The 19,593-nt window shown below is 38.1% G+C and overlaps 1 protein-coding gene across 4 annotated transcripts in view; it reads right to left on the reverse strand.

The window, feature by feature from the left end:
• Window positions 1–19,593, reverse strand: part of LOC120805311 (multiple C2 and transmembrane domain-containing protein 1-like) — a 138,943-nt gene that overhangs the window by 73,440 nt on the left and 45,910 nt on the right. For 2 of the 4 annotated variants that reach the window (XM_040155447.1, XM_040155446.1), the window contains exon 2: window positions 17,046–17,166. In XM_040155447.1, coding sequence (XP_040011381.1) covers window positions 17,046–17,166 — 121 coding nt within the window. Of the gene's footprint in view, window positions 1–17,045; window positions 17,167–19,593 lie in introns of those variants that run through there. The other 2 variants (XM_040155449.1, XM_040155448.1) reach the window with 1 other exon arrangement.

Genomic DNA, 19,593 nt, shown 5'->3' on the forward strand with positions numbered 1-19,593 from the left:
ATATTCCAAAAAGGGCCTCTAATGCTTGGTTTCACTAAAATGTAAATCCAATTAACAGTGGGGTAACTTTAGACGGTAAATCTATAACTGTTGAAACAAGCAAGAGTGAACTCTGCCGCTAAAGTCTCATCGTACATTTTCACAGTCGACATAACGTCAAGACTTGCTTCGTAACGATAAAATAATCAATACTAACACCTTCTCTCTCTCTTGCTTTCTCACTTCCTTCCATTGTAGTACTGTTTCTCATTTTCACCTCATGCAATGGCACAACTTCACGATGACTGCTCTCAGGTTCTTGTGCACGTTACAGTATGTGTATATTCACATGTAAGGCATGTATGTGTGCCTGTACATTTGGACTGCTAATACATGTGTAATGTTTGTCGAGACACCTTGTGTGATTGTGCACAATGACTTGACTTGATAAACAAAAGGTTAAAAAGTAATGTCAACATTTACAATTACACACCCAAAAACTTAGCAACCTTGCAGATCCAAGACACATCAGTGCAGGTAAAGGAGAAAGGAGAGCTAACAGCAGAAGGTTTCAGCAATAAAAAATATTATCAAAAAAAGTAGCCTGCTAATACATATTGAGACACAGTAAGACACATCACACTGTTAAATGTTGATACTAATTCCTGGGATTTTCTTTTATATTTGTGAACAACGAAAAGTGTTTCCTTTATGAGTTCATCCTTTCCAGATTGTTTGGAACAACAGGTTCAAACACAAACAGGACCACCTGTGGAAACCCAGACTGCAAATGTAGCAATATGCATAATCGTATTTTGCTGAAGCATGTGCTAAAATGTGCAGACACGTATGTCCAATTCATAACATACAGTACCAGCCTTTACCAATGGGAGGCAGTGTGTATCCATACATACCATATGCTTATAAAGGGATATGCATGAGTAAAAGTCATCCCTACTCCACATATTGACTTATTTTCTAAGTGTTTGTCTTTGATCTGCAGTAGCTTTTATTTTTATTTATGTTTTTGCATAAATCTGAGTGTGCCTTTTATTTGCCAAATTTGGTTTGAGGATTCAGCTTCTTTTGCTGCTCTCGCTACTTTTCTATCTTTTTCTCCTTCATACAACAACCTCCTTTCTTTACCCATCTCACCATTTTCCTTTTCTTTTCTTTCAGTCCCCTTCAGCTCTCTCTTAAATAACATTATTAAGCCTCATCACACTAACTTCCAGTTGATTTCTCTCCTGCCGTAGGTATTTAGAGAAAGTTATGGCATTGACATATTCTCACCGTATCATCCGGCAGCCTGCTCACGCATCAGGAAGCACGAGTTGCCTCAGGGTAAAATGAAAATAGGACATGCCAAATCAGCATCATTGCACAAAATGATGGACCATCTAGTGTTAATATCATAAGCTGTTTGAGTGTGTTGTTTTTTGGTATGCAGGGAATATGCAACTGACAGACCAGGTAACAGGAGTGTCACTACATTATTACATAAGTGATTAAATTAGACACCACTTGACATTGTTAAATGACCAGCAATTGACAAATGTTTCTTAATTACAATGCAGAATGCAGTGTCTCCAACCACCGCCACTACACATTAAGGGTAAATACAACAACATTAATATGTTCATAGCATAGCATGTTGTATAGTATTCAATGTATGTTGAATTCTATTCTTAAAATTTTTTTTAACAGTTTTTGTTTATCTTCATTAGTGAGATATTGTAATATTATTTAGACAGATAGATATACTTTATTGATCCTGTGATGGAAATTCTCATGTTATAACCGACCAGGGACAACAATAGAATTAGAAATTAAAACCACAACTGCAGAGCTGCAGACCTGCAGCGCAGATATTGAGTAAAAAAATATACAATGTATACTTTAAAAACAGCTTTTACCACCACATCAGACAGCGAGCTCCCCCAACCAAACAAACTGCGGTCTATCCGACAGATAGTCACAGATCCAGGACACAGGGGAGAGGACAGGAGTTGTAAAATTCACTCATTTAAGGCCTACATTAACTTCTCAAAGACTTCTGGGCTTTTATTGAGTGATCTTTCGGAAGGTTTGTAAATAATTCAAAGTCAACAACAAGTCCATTTAGGATTGAGAAGACTTCAAAACTATTAGTTCCCGCTGTTGAAGCTGGGATATAACGGTCATTATAGGGGTGTGCTTATAGTTCAGAAAGGTTCATCAGAGTCCAATGCTTTCTTTTAAATGCCAGTGCAGCGCTGGGATTAAGCAACAGGCCACGGGCATGCAAGAATGCCTCCCTGTGCTCCAGACAAACCCCTGAACAATAACTGTGGATGTATTTATTTTACAACATAGGAGGGATTCATAAAGGGAGATCAAGAACTTGGTGCCTGTATATGTGCAATCAATGTGTGAGGCATTGATTGCACTGAGATACATTCACAAACAGAGTGGTAGTCATACCATTGGCAGCACCACTACAGCGCTCTCTCATTTTTTATTACTAAGTCACTACTGTATCTCCCTAATACACACATATAAGCGCACATAAGCGCAAGCAAATAGAGGTACAATGTCATTAGCACATTCAGTGACACAAACAAACACACACATTGAGGCCAGACACTTGTCTAGTTATTTGTTCTGAGAGGCAGCTGGGCATTAAGACAGACAGAACTCATGTTAGTAATGTCAAACATAAGGCCCTGACCTTGGATAAAAAAAGGCAAAACAAAGGAGTGCAGTTGCACTCTGCAGTTAAATGGCATAATATAAGGTTAAGGTCATGTTCAGACTTATTAAAAACAGTCTACACCACTTGACACACTTCCTTGTTCAATTCTTTATAATAAGATAATGAAAGTTGCCTGTTACTGACTGCAAGGGTGAAAGACGATAATGGTGATACAGGGTTGTAATTAGCTGCAAATTTCTAAAATAAAAAGCTCTTTTCTTTCATATGGCTTCATCATGATATGTAAATTATTCTTCTTCCCCATTTTCACCATAAATCTGCAGATATTCATTACACATTCATGATCAATAGCTTTCTGTGTCAGCACAGGGCAGAGAAACGGTCCTGAATTATTAACTGATAATATATCAGTAGGTAATTACATTTCTAAAGAGGGCAGTGTGATATCATGGTCTAAAAATAAGTATCATACTCCATGAAAAATTATTATCTCACTGTTTTGGATATTACAGCAGACTACTGTAGTAACACATACCCTAAGTGGTATGCTTGTTCCTTTAAAATTACTCTAAAAGTCAAAAATACAAAAACAGACATGTCAATCTTTCTCACTACACAGATCAAAGGCATGGAAATGCTCTGAAAAGAAAATAACAGGGGCAGCTCTACACAAACTGCATCCAACTACACATTACATAAAAACAAAACCATAATTTCTTATTGGTGAAATACGTACATTTAATTTTGAGCTATAAAGTCAAAACATGGTGATCTGACACTTGCTGAAAACATTTTGAGCACCAAAATACAATGAATATGGATGTATTAGAAAACCATTAATAATACTTAATGCCGGTATGAAATCGCTGCTGTTTCGGTTTATCAAACAACCCAGCTGTTTAGTTTTCAAATATAACAAAATGAAGTTTATTCAATGAGGGAAAACTGACTTCCACAGAAAATAATAGAATATACAGTATGTGCCTGAAGATTCAGTTTCAGCACAGTAATGTAAGATGAGACACTACACAATGCATATACTGCAGCACATGAATGCACAGCGATACAAGCAGTTGTTTACGCACTGGTTGGAAATAATTTCATATATTACAGCTAGAGTGACAGATCTTTCCCAGTAGGTTAACAACACTGTCAGTCACTGTCGCGAAACGCGTATCACATACCAGGATCTTACTTTGTCACACACTGCACTACACCAATTCGTCTTCTGTTTTACACATACCGGACCTGTGCTCAGTCATACACTGCTGTAGTGCATTTCTGAGCTAATGTTTGTGTCAAAGTGTGAAATTATGTTATGATAGATGACTTGCCAAAAACACAAAGCCCATATGTAGTGAAACACAAGTTTAAACTTTTTCAAATATGGATGACTGGTCAAACAACATTTATACATGTATTTATACTGTACAATAACAAAAGAAATTAAATAACAGGCGTTCTCCCAGTATACAGTATTATATTTTTTCCTGAGAAAAATACCACCTCTGCAACAGTTTAAAAAAAAAAAACATCACTAGAGTGGAGCTCTCACTTCTACTGGTCAGTGTGCTGGGAGAAACCTTGTATTAAACATTGGATACGCCTACTCTTTATGCATGTAGCCTTGGTGGTGAAAGCAGTAGTTCCAAATAATAGACCTATTTCACGGCAGACATTTTGACATAAATAATATTACAAACGACTATATTACGTATAGATGTTCCAGGTCCAGGATCACTGGAATGATTCATTAGTTGCACCTGTGCTAATCCTGTAGTGTCAAGTCTGCCCTTAAAAAAGGATGTTTTAATGAATATATGAATATATTGAATTGTTACAATTTTGTGATTAAAAATAGTTAAATCTAGGATAACAACTATTCAACTATTAGCATTGGAAATTGTTAATTATCTTCTTTTGAAAGGACCTGCTTATGATCCCGTAGACATTAAATAAGTGGACAAAGTCAGGCTAATCTACAAATTCAGCATAAATCTTTAGTCCACACTCAGACATCAAAAGATTTTACAGATTTCGTCTCACCCTAGGAATGCAGGTTGAAAAATATTTTCTCCAACTATCACTTAAAAAAAAGGACTATATTTCACTGTAAGGTTAAAATGGCACCATATTAACCTCAGTATTAACCTTAAAATCCAGTGGTTATTCTTCACTTTTGCTTCTTCTTGGGACTCACTGCATCACTGATACACAGTGCAGGAGGACCTATTCAGAGTTGGCCAACACATTGCCTGTCAAAAGCTCTGTTATTAAGAACCATATCTGACAGGCTCACTGATGCTTGTTATGAGATGTGAGAGCGGGACAGGAGAAAAATGTAGTAAAGCTGCCCATAAAACCCTCAGTCATGCTCGAGCTACAAACCTGCAAAAGCCTGTAGCTCAGATTGTAGGCATTGTGTGTGGTTGCGAATTGAGTGTGTAAATGTGTGTGAGCTCCTGGCCTATGTGTAGTGTCAGGACTGAACGATGGCTGCAGCTCTGGAGTTTCCCATTACCCAGAATGCAATCTGCTCAAGACGACGTATTGGGTAAGGCTGCAAAAAGAAGAAACTCCATCTTGGGATGCTGACAGATGGGTTAAGAGCCTGCCTGATTACAATTACCCAAGATCACAAATTTGTATGCCTCTGCCTCTTGCTTTTTTATTTTAAGAAGAGTTTACTTTTCTGTCTTCCACTGACATTTACCCCTAATAAACCTTTACTAATGTGCAACAACAGTAAAGATCTAAATGCAAAGTTTGAGATACCGTAACAGTAAGATCTCTGGCGTGATACAGCTGAGCAAAAATAAATCAGACAACTGCACAGCATGTGGGAGAACAACATGGGAGGTGAGAAAGCAATGAAGGGGACTTGAAATAAAATAAGAGACAACATGCTGAGAGTTGTGTCAAGCTCTGCCTCTCTCATTGTTTTCACATCTTAAGAAACTGTTGTTTGGCAGACGAGATAATTAGGCTCGCTGTAGACTCACTGGTCTTAGCTGTACTTTGAGAACTGAGAACTAATCACTGTAAACCCCAACACTAATATTAGTCCTTTACATATGCATACACGCGCCCAAAAACACAGACACACACACAGCACACACGTACTGTATATTGAACACAAAATGTGCCATAACATGCAAATAACAGAGAATACAACCATCTAGCTAGTCATTACTTAGTCTCAGAGGGATGAAATTACAGTAGTATCTAGAGGAGACGTGTAAGGTCTAGGAATCGGGCTATTGCTGCACCTAACTAGTACTGGTTGCGCTACTTATAGACAAATTATATTTTAGACTTAACTTAACGATTCGGAAATTGCATAACATTTGAAGTCTGCAGAAATATATGATGCGGAGATTGAACCACAACCATCAGTTGTGGGAAAATTGTGTCTAAATTTTCCCAGTATAAATGGCCCAGACACAGTAGCCTATTTAGGACACTTATACACCTACAGTAGTGTTAGCCAGTCTTTCATCTGTTTGATTCATCTGCTAGTTCACCACAGATGTGAGAATCCAAAATCTGGTAGCCCCATTCTATGCCTCATATTTACACAGCTGAATGAATTTTGTAAACAGAACAGTTTATGTGGCTAGACAACAAAACCAGGGATAACTGGGTTGGCAACAGGAAAGTAAAAATAGAGAACAAGAAAATATGCAAAGAGAGAAATCAAACAGATCATGAGAGGAACCGCTGAGAAATAACAGCCAACAGGTAAAAGAGGATGATGAGAATATTACCCAGAGGAGGGGAGACAGTAAGCAGCTTGTGATAAGGACCTAATGACAGGATGCACTCACAACATGCAGTACATTTGATTAATGTCAGAGCATTTTGCAGTGTCTACCACCTGTGCACAAATGCTCTATAATGAAAATTATGGTTCAGTTTTAACAGCAAAATTACCTCAGTTACCTCAGATATATATAAAAACAAGATATTGTAGTGTTAGTAATGTGGGCTGAAATTAACCAGTGTTTTTATGATCATCTGCTGCAAACGGATCCCATATTTAGCTCCAAAACTTGCATTAGCACTCGTAATTAGAATCTATATTTGATCTGTACTACATCTCAAAAACTAATAAGTTTGTGACAGAGATGTTGTACATTTACAACACAATGGCATAATTGGCTAAAAAAAAAAGGTATTCTTTCAACAAACAATTATTATTAATAAGGACACAACAAAAAGTCTGTCTCAGCAGATTAAAAAATTAGTTGGAGCTCAGGCAAATGCTAATTTCCATCGTTTTGATAGTAGCTGAATATTGATGATACAATAGGAACAATAGTAACAATTTAACATTCAGCATTCAAATAAAACTAAACTATGCCTAAAATGTATTCCAGTGAACTCTGTGTATTACAACTTATACCTTGTGCATTTGTATAGTTATCCTTCATTACATACAAACCAAGAAGTGTAGAGCAGCAGGGATAGTTCTGGTGGAAGAAATGGGCATAAGGAGTCCACTCCTCAGAGTTTCAGAGCCTGAGGGACCATTCAACCACACACTTTAGAAGCACTTTGATATATATGTTAAAAAAATAACTAGAAATGGACTCAGTAGAGCGCAGACTTCTGCCAAGTCTAATGTCAAAGAACATACACCAGACTTGAGAGAAAAATGTTTTAATTCATAGTAATACATGTACATAGCAGACATACAAAACATACAAATATGCACACATGCACACACACCATCCAGAAAAAAGGTTCTTATTTAACAGTGACAAATGTGTCTTTATCAGTCTGTAGTGTCAGAGATTGATTGTTGATCCTTGTATCATTTGTTGATCATTATATAGCTCATTTCACATCACATCATTATATACTCTTTTAAAAACTCTTTCGTTTTGTAAACTGAATTCAAAAAGCTACTGTGACAGAAGTGGAATATAGAAACACAATGCTGCATAATTTTCATTACAGCTGTTGACTTCCAGTGACCTAATGACGTAATTGCTGGGCATTACCTCCACCATTAAAGTGGATAATAACATTTCAGTTTTATGTAAAGATTTAGCTGATGCTTGGTGAGAAATACTGTAGCACCTGGGGAGGCCCTAAACACACACATTGACAGACAGCACGGAATATCAACCTCCACTATGACCAGATTTCTCTATGTAAAGCTCTAAAGGTTCCACCATGGTCTTGGTTTGCCAGCAGCACTGATTTCACATGCTGATTTCTCTCACAGTGAAAGACATAAAATGTTCAGGTATATGTATCCTGTATATCCTCTGACACACAAACACAAATGTATTGTATTGCAAGATCGGAAGGGACGAAGTCGTGCCACATCTTGGACGACAAGCTTCACCTTGTGGTACCTCACCCACAGGGAACTAGGGGTAGAGACAGAGGGCAGTACGTTTCATCTGAGGCCATCTACAAAGCTGCAGAGCTTCCCATTGGCAGCTCATCATATGTGACAGCTAACACAGGGTCAGGGCCCTGGGGACCCAACAGGGTCTTACCCATATAGGATACGATGAAATTCAAAGCGTGGTTTTTTGACAGGTAGAATTTACTGGGCTGGAACAAAAAACATGAAAAGGAAAATAAATTACTGTGTGACTATCACTCCTGCTCCTAATTATTATTCACTGCTTCGAATGTCTGCCTTCCAGAAGGATGAAATATAGTATCATATCATCACAGGGTGACACATAGGTATTCATATAATGATACACTGGTTTTGCCAGCATGTCATGTCAATGGCTGCACTGTGTCCGTGGGCCACATTCAATGTCCACCCTCTGCCCTAAGCACCGCACCCTCTCAGACTTTAACTGACAGCACCTGCAGGGTCAGCAGAAATGCATGAATTCAAGAGGGTGCAAGAGGTCAAAATGCTTGTGGAGGAATATGACTGCTCACGACAACGGGAGCCAAGGCTTTTCTTTGGCCAATAGAGAGAGGCTTATATTTCATATGCAGTTTAATTAGTTGGAGTGCTTTAGGTTTGATACCATTTATGAGCAAAATATATAATGATGTTTAGTCAAATTTGATTAAATCATATTGGGAAACATTTACTATATGGTGTCATCATTGTGTCATTACAATAGCATACAGTGCTTGACGGTGAGCTTTGCAGATGTAAACTTGTTCTTGCTAGTGCTAACGCTCAAGCACTTATTGATTTAACATAGGGACAACACTGAGCCTTTGGAAGCTTTTTGTAAAGACATCAAATTCTGTGAGTATAAGTTCATTCATGAGTCTTGTTCATTCATAACACTGCATTATGGGCAGATTGTAGTAAAAAAATAACTTTTTTTTGTTATTATTGCAATTAGAAATAGAAAAAGAAACATCAGCCATAATTAATTATCGTAAAGAAAGTGAGGAGCACTTCCCTGGAAAGTTAAACAGCCCAAAGAATGGTTTGGCACAATTTAATTTCTCATTCCAATATTTTGCTGCAATTACTGAATCTCCACTGTCTGTCTTTTTAAAGCAGATTATTTGTATTCACTTTTTCAAGGGTTCCACGCTTTCATCTGCTCAAACTGAGAAAATTTTGTTTTGGCAACACATCCTTGAATTGGGTATGAGGTCTGCTCCATTTCAACTTTAATTGATCCCTTGCCCTTGTTCCCTTGCTCAAACACAAAAAGGCTCCCCTCATCACTTGGAACTTCACCAAAGGGACATCAAGGGAAAACAATATGCTAATGTGGAATCAAATGTCCCTGTCCCTCCTTCCTTTTTGCCTGGCTGGTCAACCTTGTCTCTGGGTGCATACATCCCTTTGATGCATGGATCAGAGCTGCAGCGTAAGAAAAAAACTGTGTGCTTCTGTTAGCCTCTTGTAAAACTCCACAAACCTTCCTTAACATTATCCATTCTGTCTGTGTGTTTGGATGCAAATTTCAGCACCTCAACAAACTTCAGACTGATATTAGAATTTAACTGAAATCAGACATCAGCCTTTACAATATTCCACTACAATGTGATAAAAAAAAATTATTTTCTTTGACCTCAGCAAAGGAGTAGGTTGTTATCAAATTATTTTACATAGTTAGTCAGAGAAACAATTGTTTTATGGTGAATGTTTTAGTGATTTGTAAAGCTTCAGGTTACTGCATAAGTAATGCTTGTTTAGCTTAGTTTGATGCCACACTAGTTTAGGAAAAAAATGAATTGATTAGTATATCTGTCTGCACATTGAGATGTTACTTTCAGGACAGTTATTTTTAGGTCACTTCCAGGTTCACTGAATATGAATATTTGAAATTTCTGTAATTCCATAGAGCAGAGATATTTTTAAAAAGATGTTGCTTTGAAATGTATCGCTGACAAAACTGGAAACCATTTTTATCATTTATAATTCATGCCAGGGCTTTAACTGAATCAATAGGTAGCAGAAATAAATTGCTTCTCCCAGAAAACTACTGTTATTTGACAATCCAGCTCTATTCCAGTCTACATACCTGACAAGGGAGCCTAGACTAATAGATAAATGGAAAATCCCACCAATCCCATATCTGCCTTCTGCAATCTATTCTTCACCTATATGACAGCAACAACATGTGAAGTTCCTGACAGTACTACATGTAAAGATTTAGTATCTACTGCTGTATATATTAATATTTCAAATAGTGACGAACCAACATGTTACAACACTGATTGTTATGAAGACATAATTGCTGATACTGAATATAGTCCACTATATCTTTATGTCTCCCCTCTCTATAATGAGCTGTTTTGATGGGCTCTGGACAGGACGGGTGAGCTCTGCACCTTACTGCTCATTATCCAAGTGGACAGGTAGTCAGGCAAAATGTACGAGAGACAGGTGGGCAGGTTATTCAGATCTGTCGTCATGGTGACTGCTACAACCACTAATGAGACCTTTGCATCCATCACTATCTAAACCATTGTAGATGAGGCCTTGCTTGTTTTTGCTGGCTGGCCTTTCCACTATGCAAAACATAATCACCTGTTTAAACACAATACAAGGGCTGTTTTCAGACAAAGCTATTTGTCCTGCACTTAGAGTTACAATCAAACGCCAACTCCGAAGAAGAAAAATACTGTTTATCAGAGTGGTTTAATACTGCTTTTATACTGGTGCAAAGAGTAGATAAACTCTGTTTCTTCCCACAACCGGACAAATAGATTGATTTGGTTACTAAATTAGATATTTGTCAAAAAATGCAGAGACCTGTGCAAGAGTACAGGTCGCATACTGTATAGACTTTACTTAAAGTGAACTTAAAAAAAAACTAAAAAAACTAAAAAACTAAAAGCCTTGATCACACTGTCTATCCTACAGGGTAGGTAAGTTCATATTACACAAAAGTGACAAGAATATCATACTAGTGTCAACCACTTAGGCTCTAAATGTGACATTTTTTCATTCAGATTTAAATCATTTAAATCAGATTTCAGGTGAACTGTTCACATGGGGTGGGATTTAATACGGCCTGGTGTTTACATGCACCAACGCATTTAATCAGAACAGCTGCGTGATATGCGCGTAGTGATGAAGATGTCGTGCATTCGTCTTTCTCAACGGCTATCTTATCTTTTTGGCATGTGACACCTCAAAACACTTTGGTGATTTTATCAATGGGAGCAAACTAAATACATAGAGAAAATGCCTGTGGTCTACTTGAGGTCTAAAACAAGTGACATATTTAAAGATAGAAAGAGATTATAATATCTGATCTGTTCCTCCAAAACAAATACTGCAATAGTGATGAGTATCTATATCTATAATCAGAAAGGCAAACACAGGCAGCTGTAATTCAATTTAACACAACTGTACTGAACAGTTGACATGTTTACATTATGTAATATGTAGGATGGGTGGGGGTGGATGAGTGAAGGGTTTATTTTTGGAAGTGGGTAAGTTGTGGGGGAGAAAGGGGTAAGGGTGGATAAAGGGTAGGAATGGGGAGAGGGTAAGGTAGGAGGGGAGAAAGAGGAAAGAGGTGGGGGTTTCATGGGGCGGGATGTTCTGCTGTTCTGCTAACGCTTTTCTTCGTTTTCTTCTCTTTCTTCTCATTCATTTGTTTACCTTTACACCTCTTTGTCTCCTCCTCAACCTTCTCATCCATCTTTTCTTCCTTCTGAATCTTGTTCTTCTCTTGTTGTTTTGAATCTTGTTCTCCTCCGGTTCCTTCAGAATCGTGTTCTCCTCCTGTTCTTTTTGCTCTCTCCGAGCCAGCTCCTGTCGAAGGGGTTGCCTCCAGTGCACCACACCTGGTTTTCCACTGTTCTTCACTCGTCTTTAACAAATTCTCCTTTTGAGTGAGCAGTGCCAGGAACTCTATATACGTTCTAATACAAGCCTGCCTTTTTCTGGTGACTCTTTGAAGGAGTTCATCTTTTTGTCTGAGCTCCTCTTGGAGCTGGCTCTCCATCTGTCTTCTTCCATTTTCCACCGGATTGGCATCAGATTTCCTAAAAGTTGGTAGTTTTCTTTATGCATCTGATGTAGTCCTTCTGACAGACTGAACAGGATCTTCAGAGAAAATATTGTACATCGCTGGTGTAGTGAATGGAAACAAAAACAAAAAAAAGATAGAACTCGTATTTTATAGAGAAAAGGGGATACCTTAATGTAAGTTTGTGTTTCGTACTGGCTCAGTTCTCTTCTCAGACTCGGAAAGTTAAAAATATTTAGGTCTTACCTTAGATGATCATTTTACTTTTGAAAAAAGAATAAGAATCCTGTCAGATTCTGCTGGTAGGACTTTGGGAGTCATTCTAATTAAGGTTAAGCCTTGTAAAAATCTTGGTTACAATATGTACATGCAACTGTTTGAATCTTGTGTCTGTCCAGTTTTGGATTGTGCTGCAGGGATTTGGGGTTGTAGACAAACAAAGAGTGATGAAGTGCAAAACAGAGCTATGTGTTGCTTTTTGAGTTTGCATAAAATGGTCCCAAAACTGTATGTATGTGGTGATATAGGATTGAAGCCATGTGAAATTAGGCAAAAGGATGACATGCTGCGACTGTGTACTAGATTAATTAACATACCTGACAAAAGACTTACTGAGCACATCTTTTATTGGGATTGCTCAAAATAATTATCCATCCAACATGCAGGTTTCTCTCTAAATGGGGTTTACAGTACATAGTCAGAAACTGAGAGCATATTGTATTATTAAACGCACTTACCATCCCGAGCAATATGTCCCCCTTAAACTGAGCAGAACTCAATGTCTATTTGTGCTTAGTTAAGATCTGGCATCCTGCCTGTGGCGGGGGAAACTGGATGCCTCCACTCCCAGAGGAGGAAAGAAAGTGTCACCTGCGTGCTTTGGATGAGGTTGAGAATGAAATGCATATTAAATTCTACTGCTCCTTTTACCATGAGCTTTTAGTTCAGCTTTTTCTGAAAATGTCAGCTGGGCATGACCAATGAATGTAGACTACAGTACATATTTAACATATGAGACATTTGACATAACTCAGTTTTTGTGAAATGCCTACCATCAACGTATGAAAGCTCTGCATGTTTCATTTTTTATAGTTATATCTGATATGTTTTTGACACATGTATGCAGTCTATGTATGTATTGGCTTCCTTTCCTTTCTGTCTTCTCTTGCCTCTGATGGGGGCCTAATGTAAGTAGCATCTCATGTGAGTGAGAGTGGGTCACACCTAAGGGTGCCCAGCCCACTTACACCCTTAGGTGTATGACACTTTAACAAAAAAACAAAAAAAAGTTATTTTCAGTGTACTGAATCGTTAGAATCAGTTCATTAAAAAGATTTGTTAAAAAGATTAGTAATAGTTCACTGAATCGTTTAGTTCTTGACAAGAGCTCCAAATAAGTAGTCCCACTCAATGAACTGAAACACGGCTGAACGTTCAACTCGCTAACCAGTGAACTGTTACAGTCGTTCACAAAGGATCAGCCAGTGAGCTGAGAATTTGGTTGGATAAAGATAATGTTTGCAATATCTATAACTGAAAGCTGCTATAACAAAGTCCTACCTTATTAAGTAGAGCATGTATTTTCGCAACATCTATTTCATTAAATGAAATATTATGTAACTTCCTACTTTGAGGCTTCAAGACATGAGAGGGAGGGAGAGGGGCAGGCTTGAGTGACTCAGCGACTGTCTGTCACTCAGGGCTCACATTCACTGAACATGCAGCGTTCCGTCGCAGTGAAAGGATGTGAGACAGTTTGAGGCTCAGTCACCCATTTTTTCGTATTGCAGGTTTCACCACATATTTTTAACTACAAATCACTCACTCATATCTTGTTCTATTCCTACGTGTTTCTATACCTTACTTTTGACATGTTGTGTTGTACTGTACATGTGTTACTTCTGTGGTTCCTACCAGGATCAATAAAGTACCTACCTACCTACTGGGATGTCAACAAATATTCTAAATTCGACTATATAATTGAATTGTACAAAAAAACAACAGACATTCAATCATGAAAATTAACATTCAATTGTGAAAAAGGCAGCACTATCGTGGCTGTCTGCCTCGCAAGTTCTTGCATGGGCCTGGGCCACTGCACTGAATGCACTGCGTGACAGACAGGAGTCACACAATGTAACTTTAACTGATTGAAAATTAAATGTATGTGATGCTCAAATGAGCAAATAATTCAACAACAAATACTTTGGACTTTGGTCGGTAGAAGGCAAATTTGTGGAAAAGCTTGCATACAGTAAAGTTTTATGCAAGCTATGTAAGCTACAGTTAGCCTACCACTCCAGCACTGGCAAATTGAGGGCACATCCCGAAAACATGCACCCAAATGAGCATGGCCTGATGTCCGGAACTCCGCCCAAACAGCCATCGACTCATATTCTACCCAATAAATTGTAGGTATGTAGATCTTTTAAAAGACATGTTTATGTTGAAAAAAATATACCTATACAAGTAGTTATGTCTCTCATTCTATCGGTTTCCCAACTTATGGACATAATGCCAGAAAAATAGATATTCGAAGTGTTTAAATCCATGTTTTTTAGAAGGAATAATCATTCATCGTCACGTCACTTTTTGGCGGATTTTGAAAGCGCTACTATGTACCTTGTCGGCAAGATATCTACCTGGTCTTAAGGTTACAATCACAATAGTTATCCACAGCTATCAGGCTCCCTACTAAGAGCAGGCTTAAAAGCTTCTTTTTTGATAAAGCTTACAGTTAGGGATGACTCAGGCTTGGCTTGAACCACCCCCTAGTTATGCTGCTACAGGCCTAGACTGCCGGGTAACTTCCCATGATGCACCAAGCTCCTCTCTCCTCCTCTTCTTCTCCATCTGTACACATTCATATGGCATAAATGCTCGTTACTAACTTGACTTCTTCTCCTTCCCGTAGTTTTGTGCTTTCTCCTCTCTCTCCTCTCTCTATTGTTTTTAGTTTTATTAGTATTATTATTCACCCAATTATTATAATTATTAGTTTTATTATCAGTGTCATTATTGTTATACATCTTCATGTTATACATGTCCTGTGCTATGTGCCCATCCCCCCCAATCTTTCTCTCTCAACCCAGCCGGTCGGGGCAGACAACCGCCCACCATGAGCCAGGTTCTGTTTAAGGTTCCTACCTGTTAAAAGGGAGTTTTTCCTTGCCGTTGTCACCAAGTGCTTGCTCATGGGGGAATGTTGGGTCTCTGTAAATATAACTATAAAGAGTATGGTCTAGACCTGCTCTATATGAAAAGTGCCCTGAGATAACCTCTGTTATGATTTCGCGCTATATAAATAAAATTGAATTGAGTTGAATTGAAAAATGGATACTACATTAAAGTGCCAAATCTCAGCATAATTTTAAAATTTAATTAGAGTAGGTTTTCATCAATACAGAATGAACTGTGTGGGAGATATAACCCTTTAAACACCTAGCGCCCAAATTTTAGGGGTTAAAAAGTAATTGGACACTTGGGTTCTAAATGTTTCTTGGGTAACTGTGTGTCTGATTTGATCTCATGATTTAATGCCTTGCAGTAATTTCTTCAATCAATAGATATTACTTTTCTCTAATCACTCATTCATTGGGAGGTGTTTTTTTTTTTCTCTCCTGTTTTGTTTTAAGGTAAAAGGAGGAATATAACTGTAACAGTCTAATTTGAAAGAATTTTTTTTTAAATAACTGACTTGACCTTTATAATCATATTGACCCTGGATGGGTCTATAACACTGGATTTGGAAATGGTTGATAGAGACTCCATATGTGTCACTACAAGGTTAATGTCCAAGAACTTATTTGAAATTGACCGCGTTGGTATTAGAACTACGGGCAGGGGGGTGCTGACGTGGGTGTAGATGAGGGGCTCAATTTGGAAAATGTTGTCCCCCTGTCCATAATTCCTATTGACTGGTCTGAACGGTGAAATTACAATTTGTCAAATTCCCTACATTTATACGACTTGCAACCTGAACATAGCCTAAAGCAGAAAAATGACCATTTTGAGACTGGCTAGTAGTATACTTCCAAGATCAAGACTGCCTTGTATTCTGAAAATATCAATGTTGTTAAATGTTTTGGTTATCATACATAGATTAGCAGTCACACACACACACACACACACACATACACACACACAGACAAACACATGCTCTGTACAGTGAGTGTATTCTTATAACTGTACCCTTTTAAAAACAGTAATGTTTATGTCAAGACAGAGAGCATGTGCAGAAAGAAGGCAGCCAGAAAGTAATCAGGTTAAATCGTTCACAAAGTGAAATTTTTTCTCTTGATTAGTTTATGAAAAGGTTTAACCTACCCCTCTGCAACCGACTGAAATTTCAATGACTTTGGGTCTGTTTATTCCGATTGGGGTGTTTATATGAAGCATAAAACATCAGGTAAATTTACCTATTGTTCTAGCTTAATCCAAAGATGAATTCTTTTCATGCCTAGATAAACAAGAAATGTGTCGCATCATTCCTAGTACTTATATCTCACTTCACATATGGAAAATGGAATGAGCTGTGAGGACGAGATGTGTGATTTAATAAACCTCTACATGGGGAGAGGGATGAGAGAGAAAAAAGGAAAGATGGATAAAAAAGAGTCAAGGTGAAAACAGAAGAAAAAACATTACATTGAGAAAAAGAGGTATATATAAAAAATGGGGGGAGACCCCTAAAAATAACAGATAGTTAAAGGATGTAATAGTAATAAAGCTAAGCATAAAACAGTTGAATTCTTTGAGGATGGAAGCAAATTGGGTGCTGCAATGCCTGTGCCAGTGACAATTGTGAAAGGTGGACGCAGACCACGATAGAGCAGCCTCTGGGCTAGACAGTGGTTTGATAAAGCTGTCTGCCTTTTCTACTTAAACGTCAATGCTGTTCAGGTAACGGGAAGAATAGGAAACAGGGCTCCTACCTGTCCGATCTCGGATGGCCAGGTTGTTCCCTTTCTTTAGGACAATATCCAGCTGGTACATGGCTGGACTAGGAGGTCGAGGCAAGGGTTCTGCATTACTGGGCCCCACTATGCTGATGCCCTGTAGAGAGAAGTTACATAAATTAACCAGTCCAGATTACTCCAGCATTATAATTTTTATGAGGACCAAAATAGGAAAAGAAAAGAAGAACAAAGATACCTCTGTGTAAGGAAAGGAGAGAAAAGAAGAAATACAGTACAGAAGCAGGACACATCTGTATAGTCAAAAAAAAAAAAAGAACAAAAATTAGACTATTTTAATGGCTTAGCAGTAGTTGAACGGACAATGTTTATATACATTTACATACATGTTTGCATAAAAATGTTTATTTTTAAATTAAGAGACAATGAATGTCAAAATTAATGGTAATGGCCTTTTGGGATGTTGTTTTTTGATCGTTCGTGTCCAAAATGTAAGAGAAGAATTTTGCTGCAGGATCACTATGCTCTGAATAAACCGCATTCATTAGAGCAAAAAAGCCTATGAGAACAGACTAAAAAGGTAATCAGAGAAACTGCTCATGCTTTGGAAAATTAATATTTGTACATTACATGATATATGTTGCATGTGCACTGTAGTCTGATAACTAATCACAGCAAACATGCAACCTCCTTGGGATGCCAAGGGCCATCTTTGTGCCTTTGCATGTCATGCTGTAGCCCTGAGGTCAATACTGTACTCCACTTTGACAGGGAACCCCCACTGGCTCTAATCGTGGTTCCCCTTGGAGCAAGAGTTCCATTAGCAAGCCACATGATGAAGCAGGCTGTGTTCTGAGATGCACTAAAGCTTACTTTCTTTCTCCATCTCTTGCTCGTCTTATTCTCCCGCCCTCATTTCTCTCCTCCCCATTAGACAGTCCGTGCATGGGCACTCTTGTCATGTCTCTCCAACTATCATACTCTGAGATGAGGCCAAGAATAACTATAAAAGAGCAGAAAAATGCTAGTGGACCACCGGGAGGCTACTAACAGACTACCAAGACTAGCATATGAGCAACTCCGACCAGAGATGAGCAAAATAGCACAGAGATCTCCAAACAGCTAAAAACAGGATAAGGATGTAAAAGGAATAAAAGGGGAAAGTAGACCCACAAGAAGACTCCTTCCTTATTAACACTGTCATCAAAATGCACACTTCCCTAAAGGGACTGCCATAGCATTTTCCGCAATTATTAACAACATTGTTTCCCTCCAGAATAACGTCTGACTGCCCTATAACATAAACTGACCCTGCAGACTACTCTACTAATTTATTTAGCAAGTGTGACCTATTTTAATGGTTTCTAAATCCCTTTTAATAATAGAGAAGGATGGAGGAGTCCCCTGTATTTCTGTGTAAGATGGTGCTATCAACTTTCAAAAAGTGTATATTATCAACAAGGTTTCTATGTTGCATGCTAGAATAGCACAGACTGTGCTTTTAACACCACATTTAGGGAGGTGCTATGATGGTGCTATAGCGAACTAGGATGGTGCAGCACAGGTCTTCCATTCTTACGGGACAGCCCTGCTCTCAGGCTAAAGGTTAATTATGGTGAATATAATTACATTGTGGTCCACGTAGTCCCGCTGTATTGTAATAGCAATTATTTTGTGCTGCCCTCAGGAATGACTAATATGATAATCTGTAATGAATATCATGCTTAACAATCTTTTACTTTTTATGCATGACAAAATTGAGATTGGTAAATATGCCACTTGGGAAAAAAAAAAAAACTATACTACTACTTTACTACTACTACAAATGAGGTAGCATGTGTAGCAGAGATTCTAGGAGACATTTGTATTATATTACGCATTTCATTGAAACAGAAACATAAAAGACCATCCAAAAAACGTAGCACTAGTAAACTACTCTTTGAGAAAAATGTTCTTAAAATAACTGTAAATGACTGCAATTCAGAGAACACCGGCAGCCCATTGACACATTTATTATTATAACTGTCTCTACACAGTGCAAGTGCAATGATTACTAAATAATTCATATATCTATGATTATGGATATCAAAATAATAACAGTATGGGGAGAGCATAGTGCAGACTATACACAGAAGAATTCGAAACCACAGCAGCCTGACGAGAAATGTGGTGCTGTGTAAAGCTTGGAACTCCCAAATCTCCATGGAAAAGTCAACCGTAAACGCAATTTTAGCTTCACAGCACCTGCTCTCACACAAGCACAAACACAAAGGAAAAAGAAATGGAGTCGATCTTGGGGAAAAGTAAAAGCTGAAATAAATCTAAAAACCAAAATGTAATCTGTCAGGTAACAGGTGCACCAGCTCAGCAAATAACTGAAGAGATCTGATGTGAACATTCAGGGACAGACAGAGAGTTAAAGCTGTGTGATTGGATAGGATAAACCTGGGGTCAGTGTAAGTCACTGTAATTGAATTCTGTTTGTGTGTGTGTGGATACAACCAATAGGATTCGACAACAATTGCGGGGGTATGACCATGTAACATTAAGCCCTTTTCTCTATGAA

This window comes from Xiphias gladius, chromosome 19 (genome assembly GCF_016859285.1).
Source record: "Xiphias gladius isolate SHS-SW01 ecotype Sanya breed wild chromosome 19, ASM1685928v1, whole genome shotgun sequence".
Lineage (NCBI taxonomy): Eukaryota > Metazoa > Chordata > Actinopteri > Istiophoriformes > Xiphiidae > Xiphias > Xiphias gladius.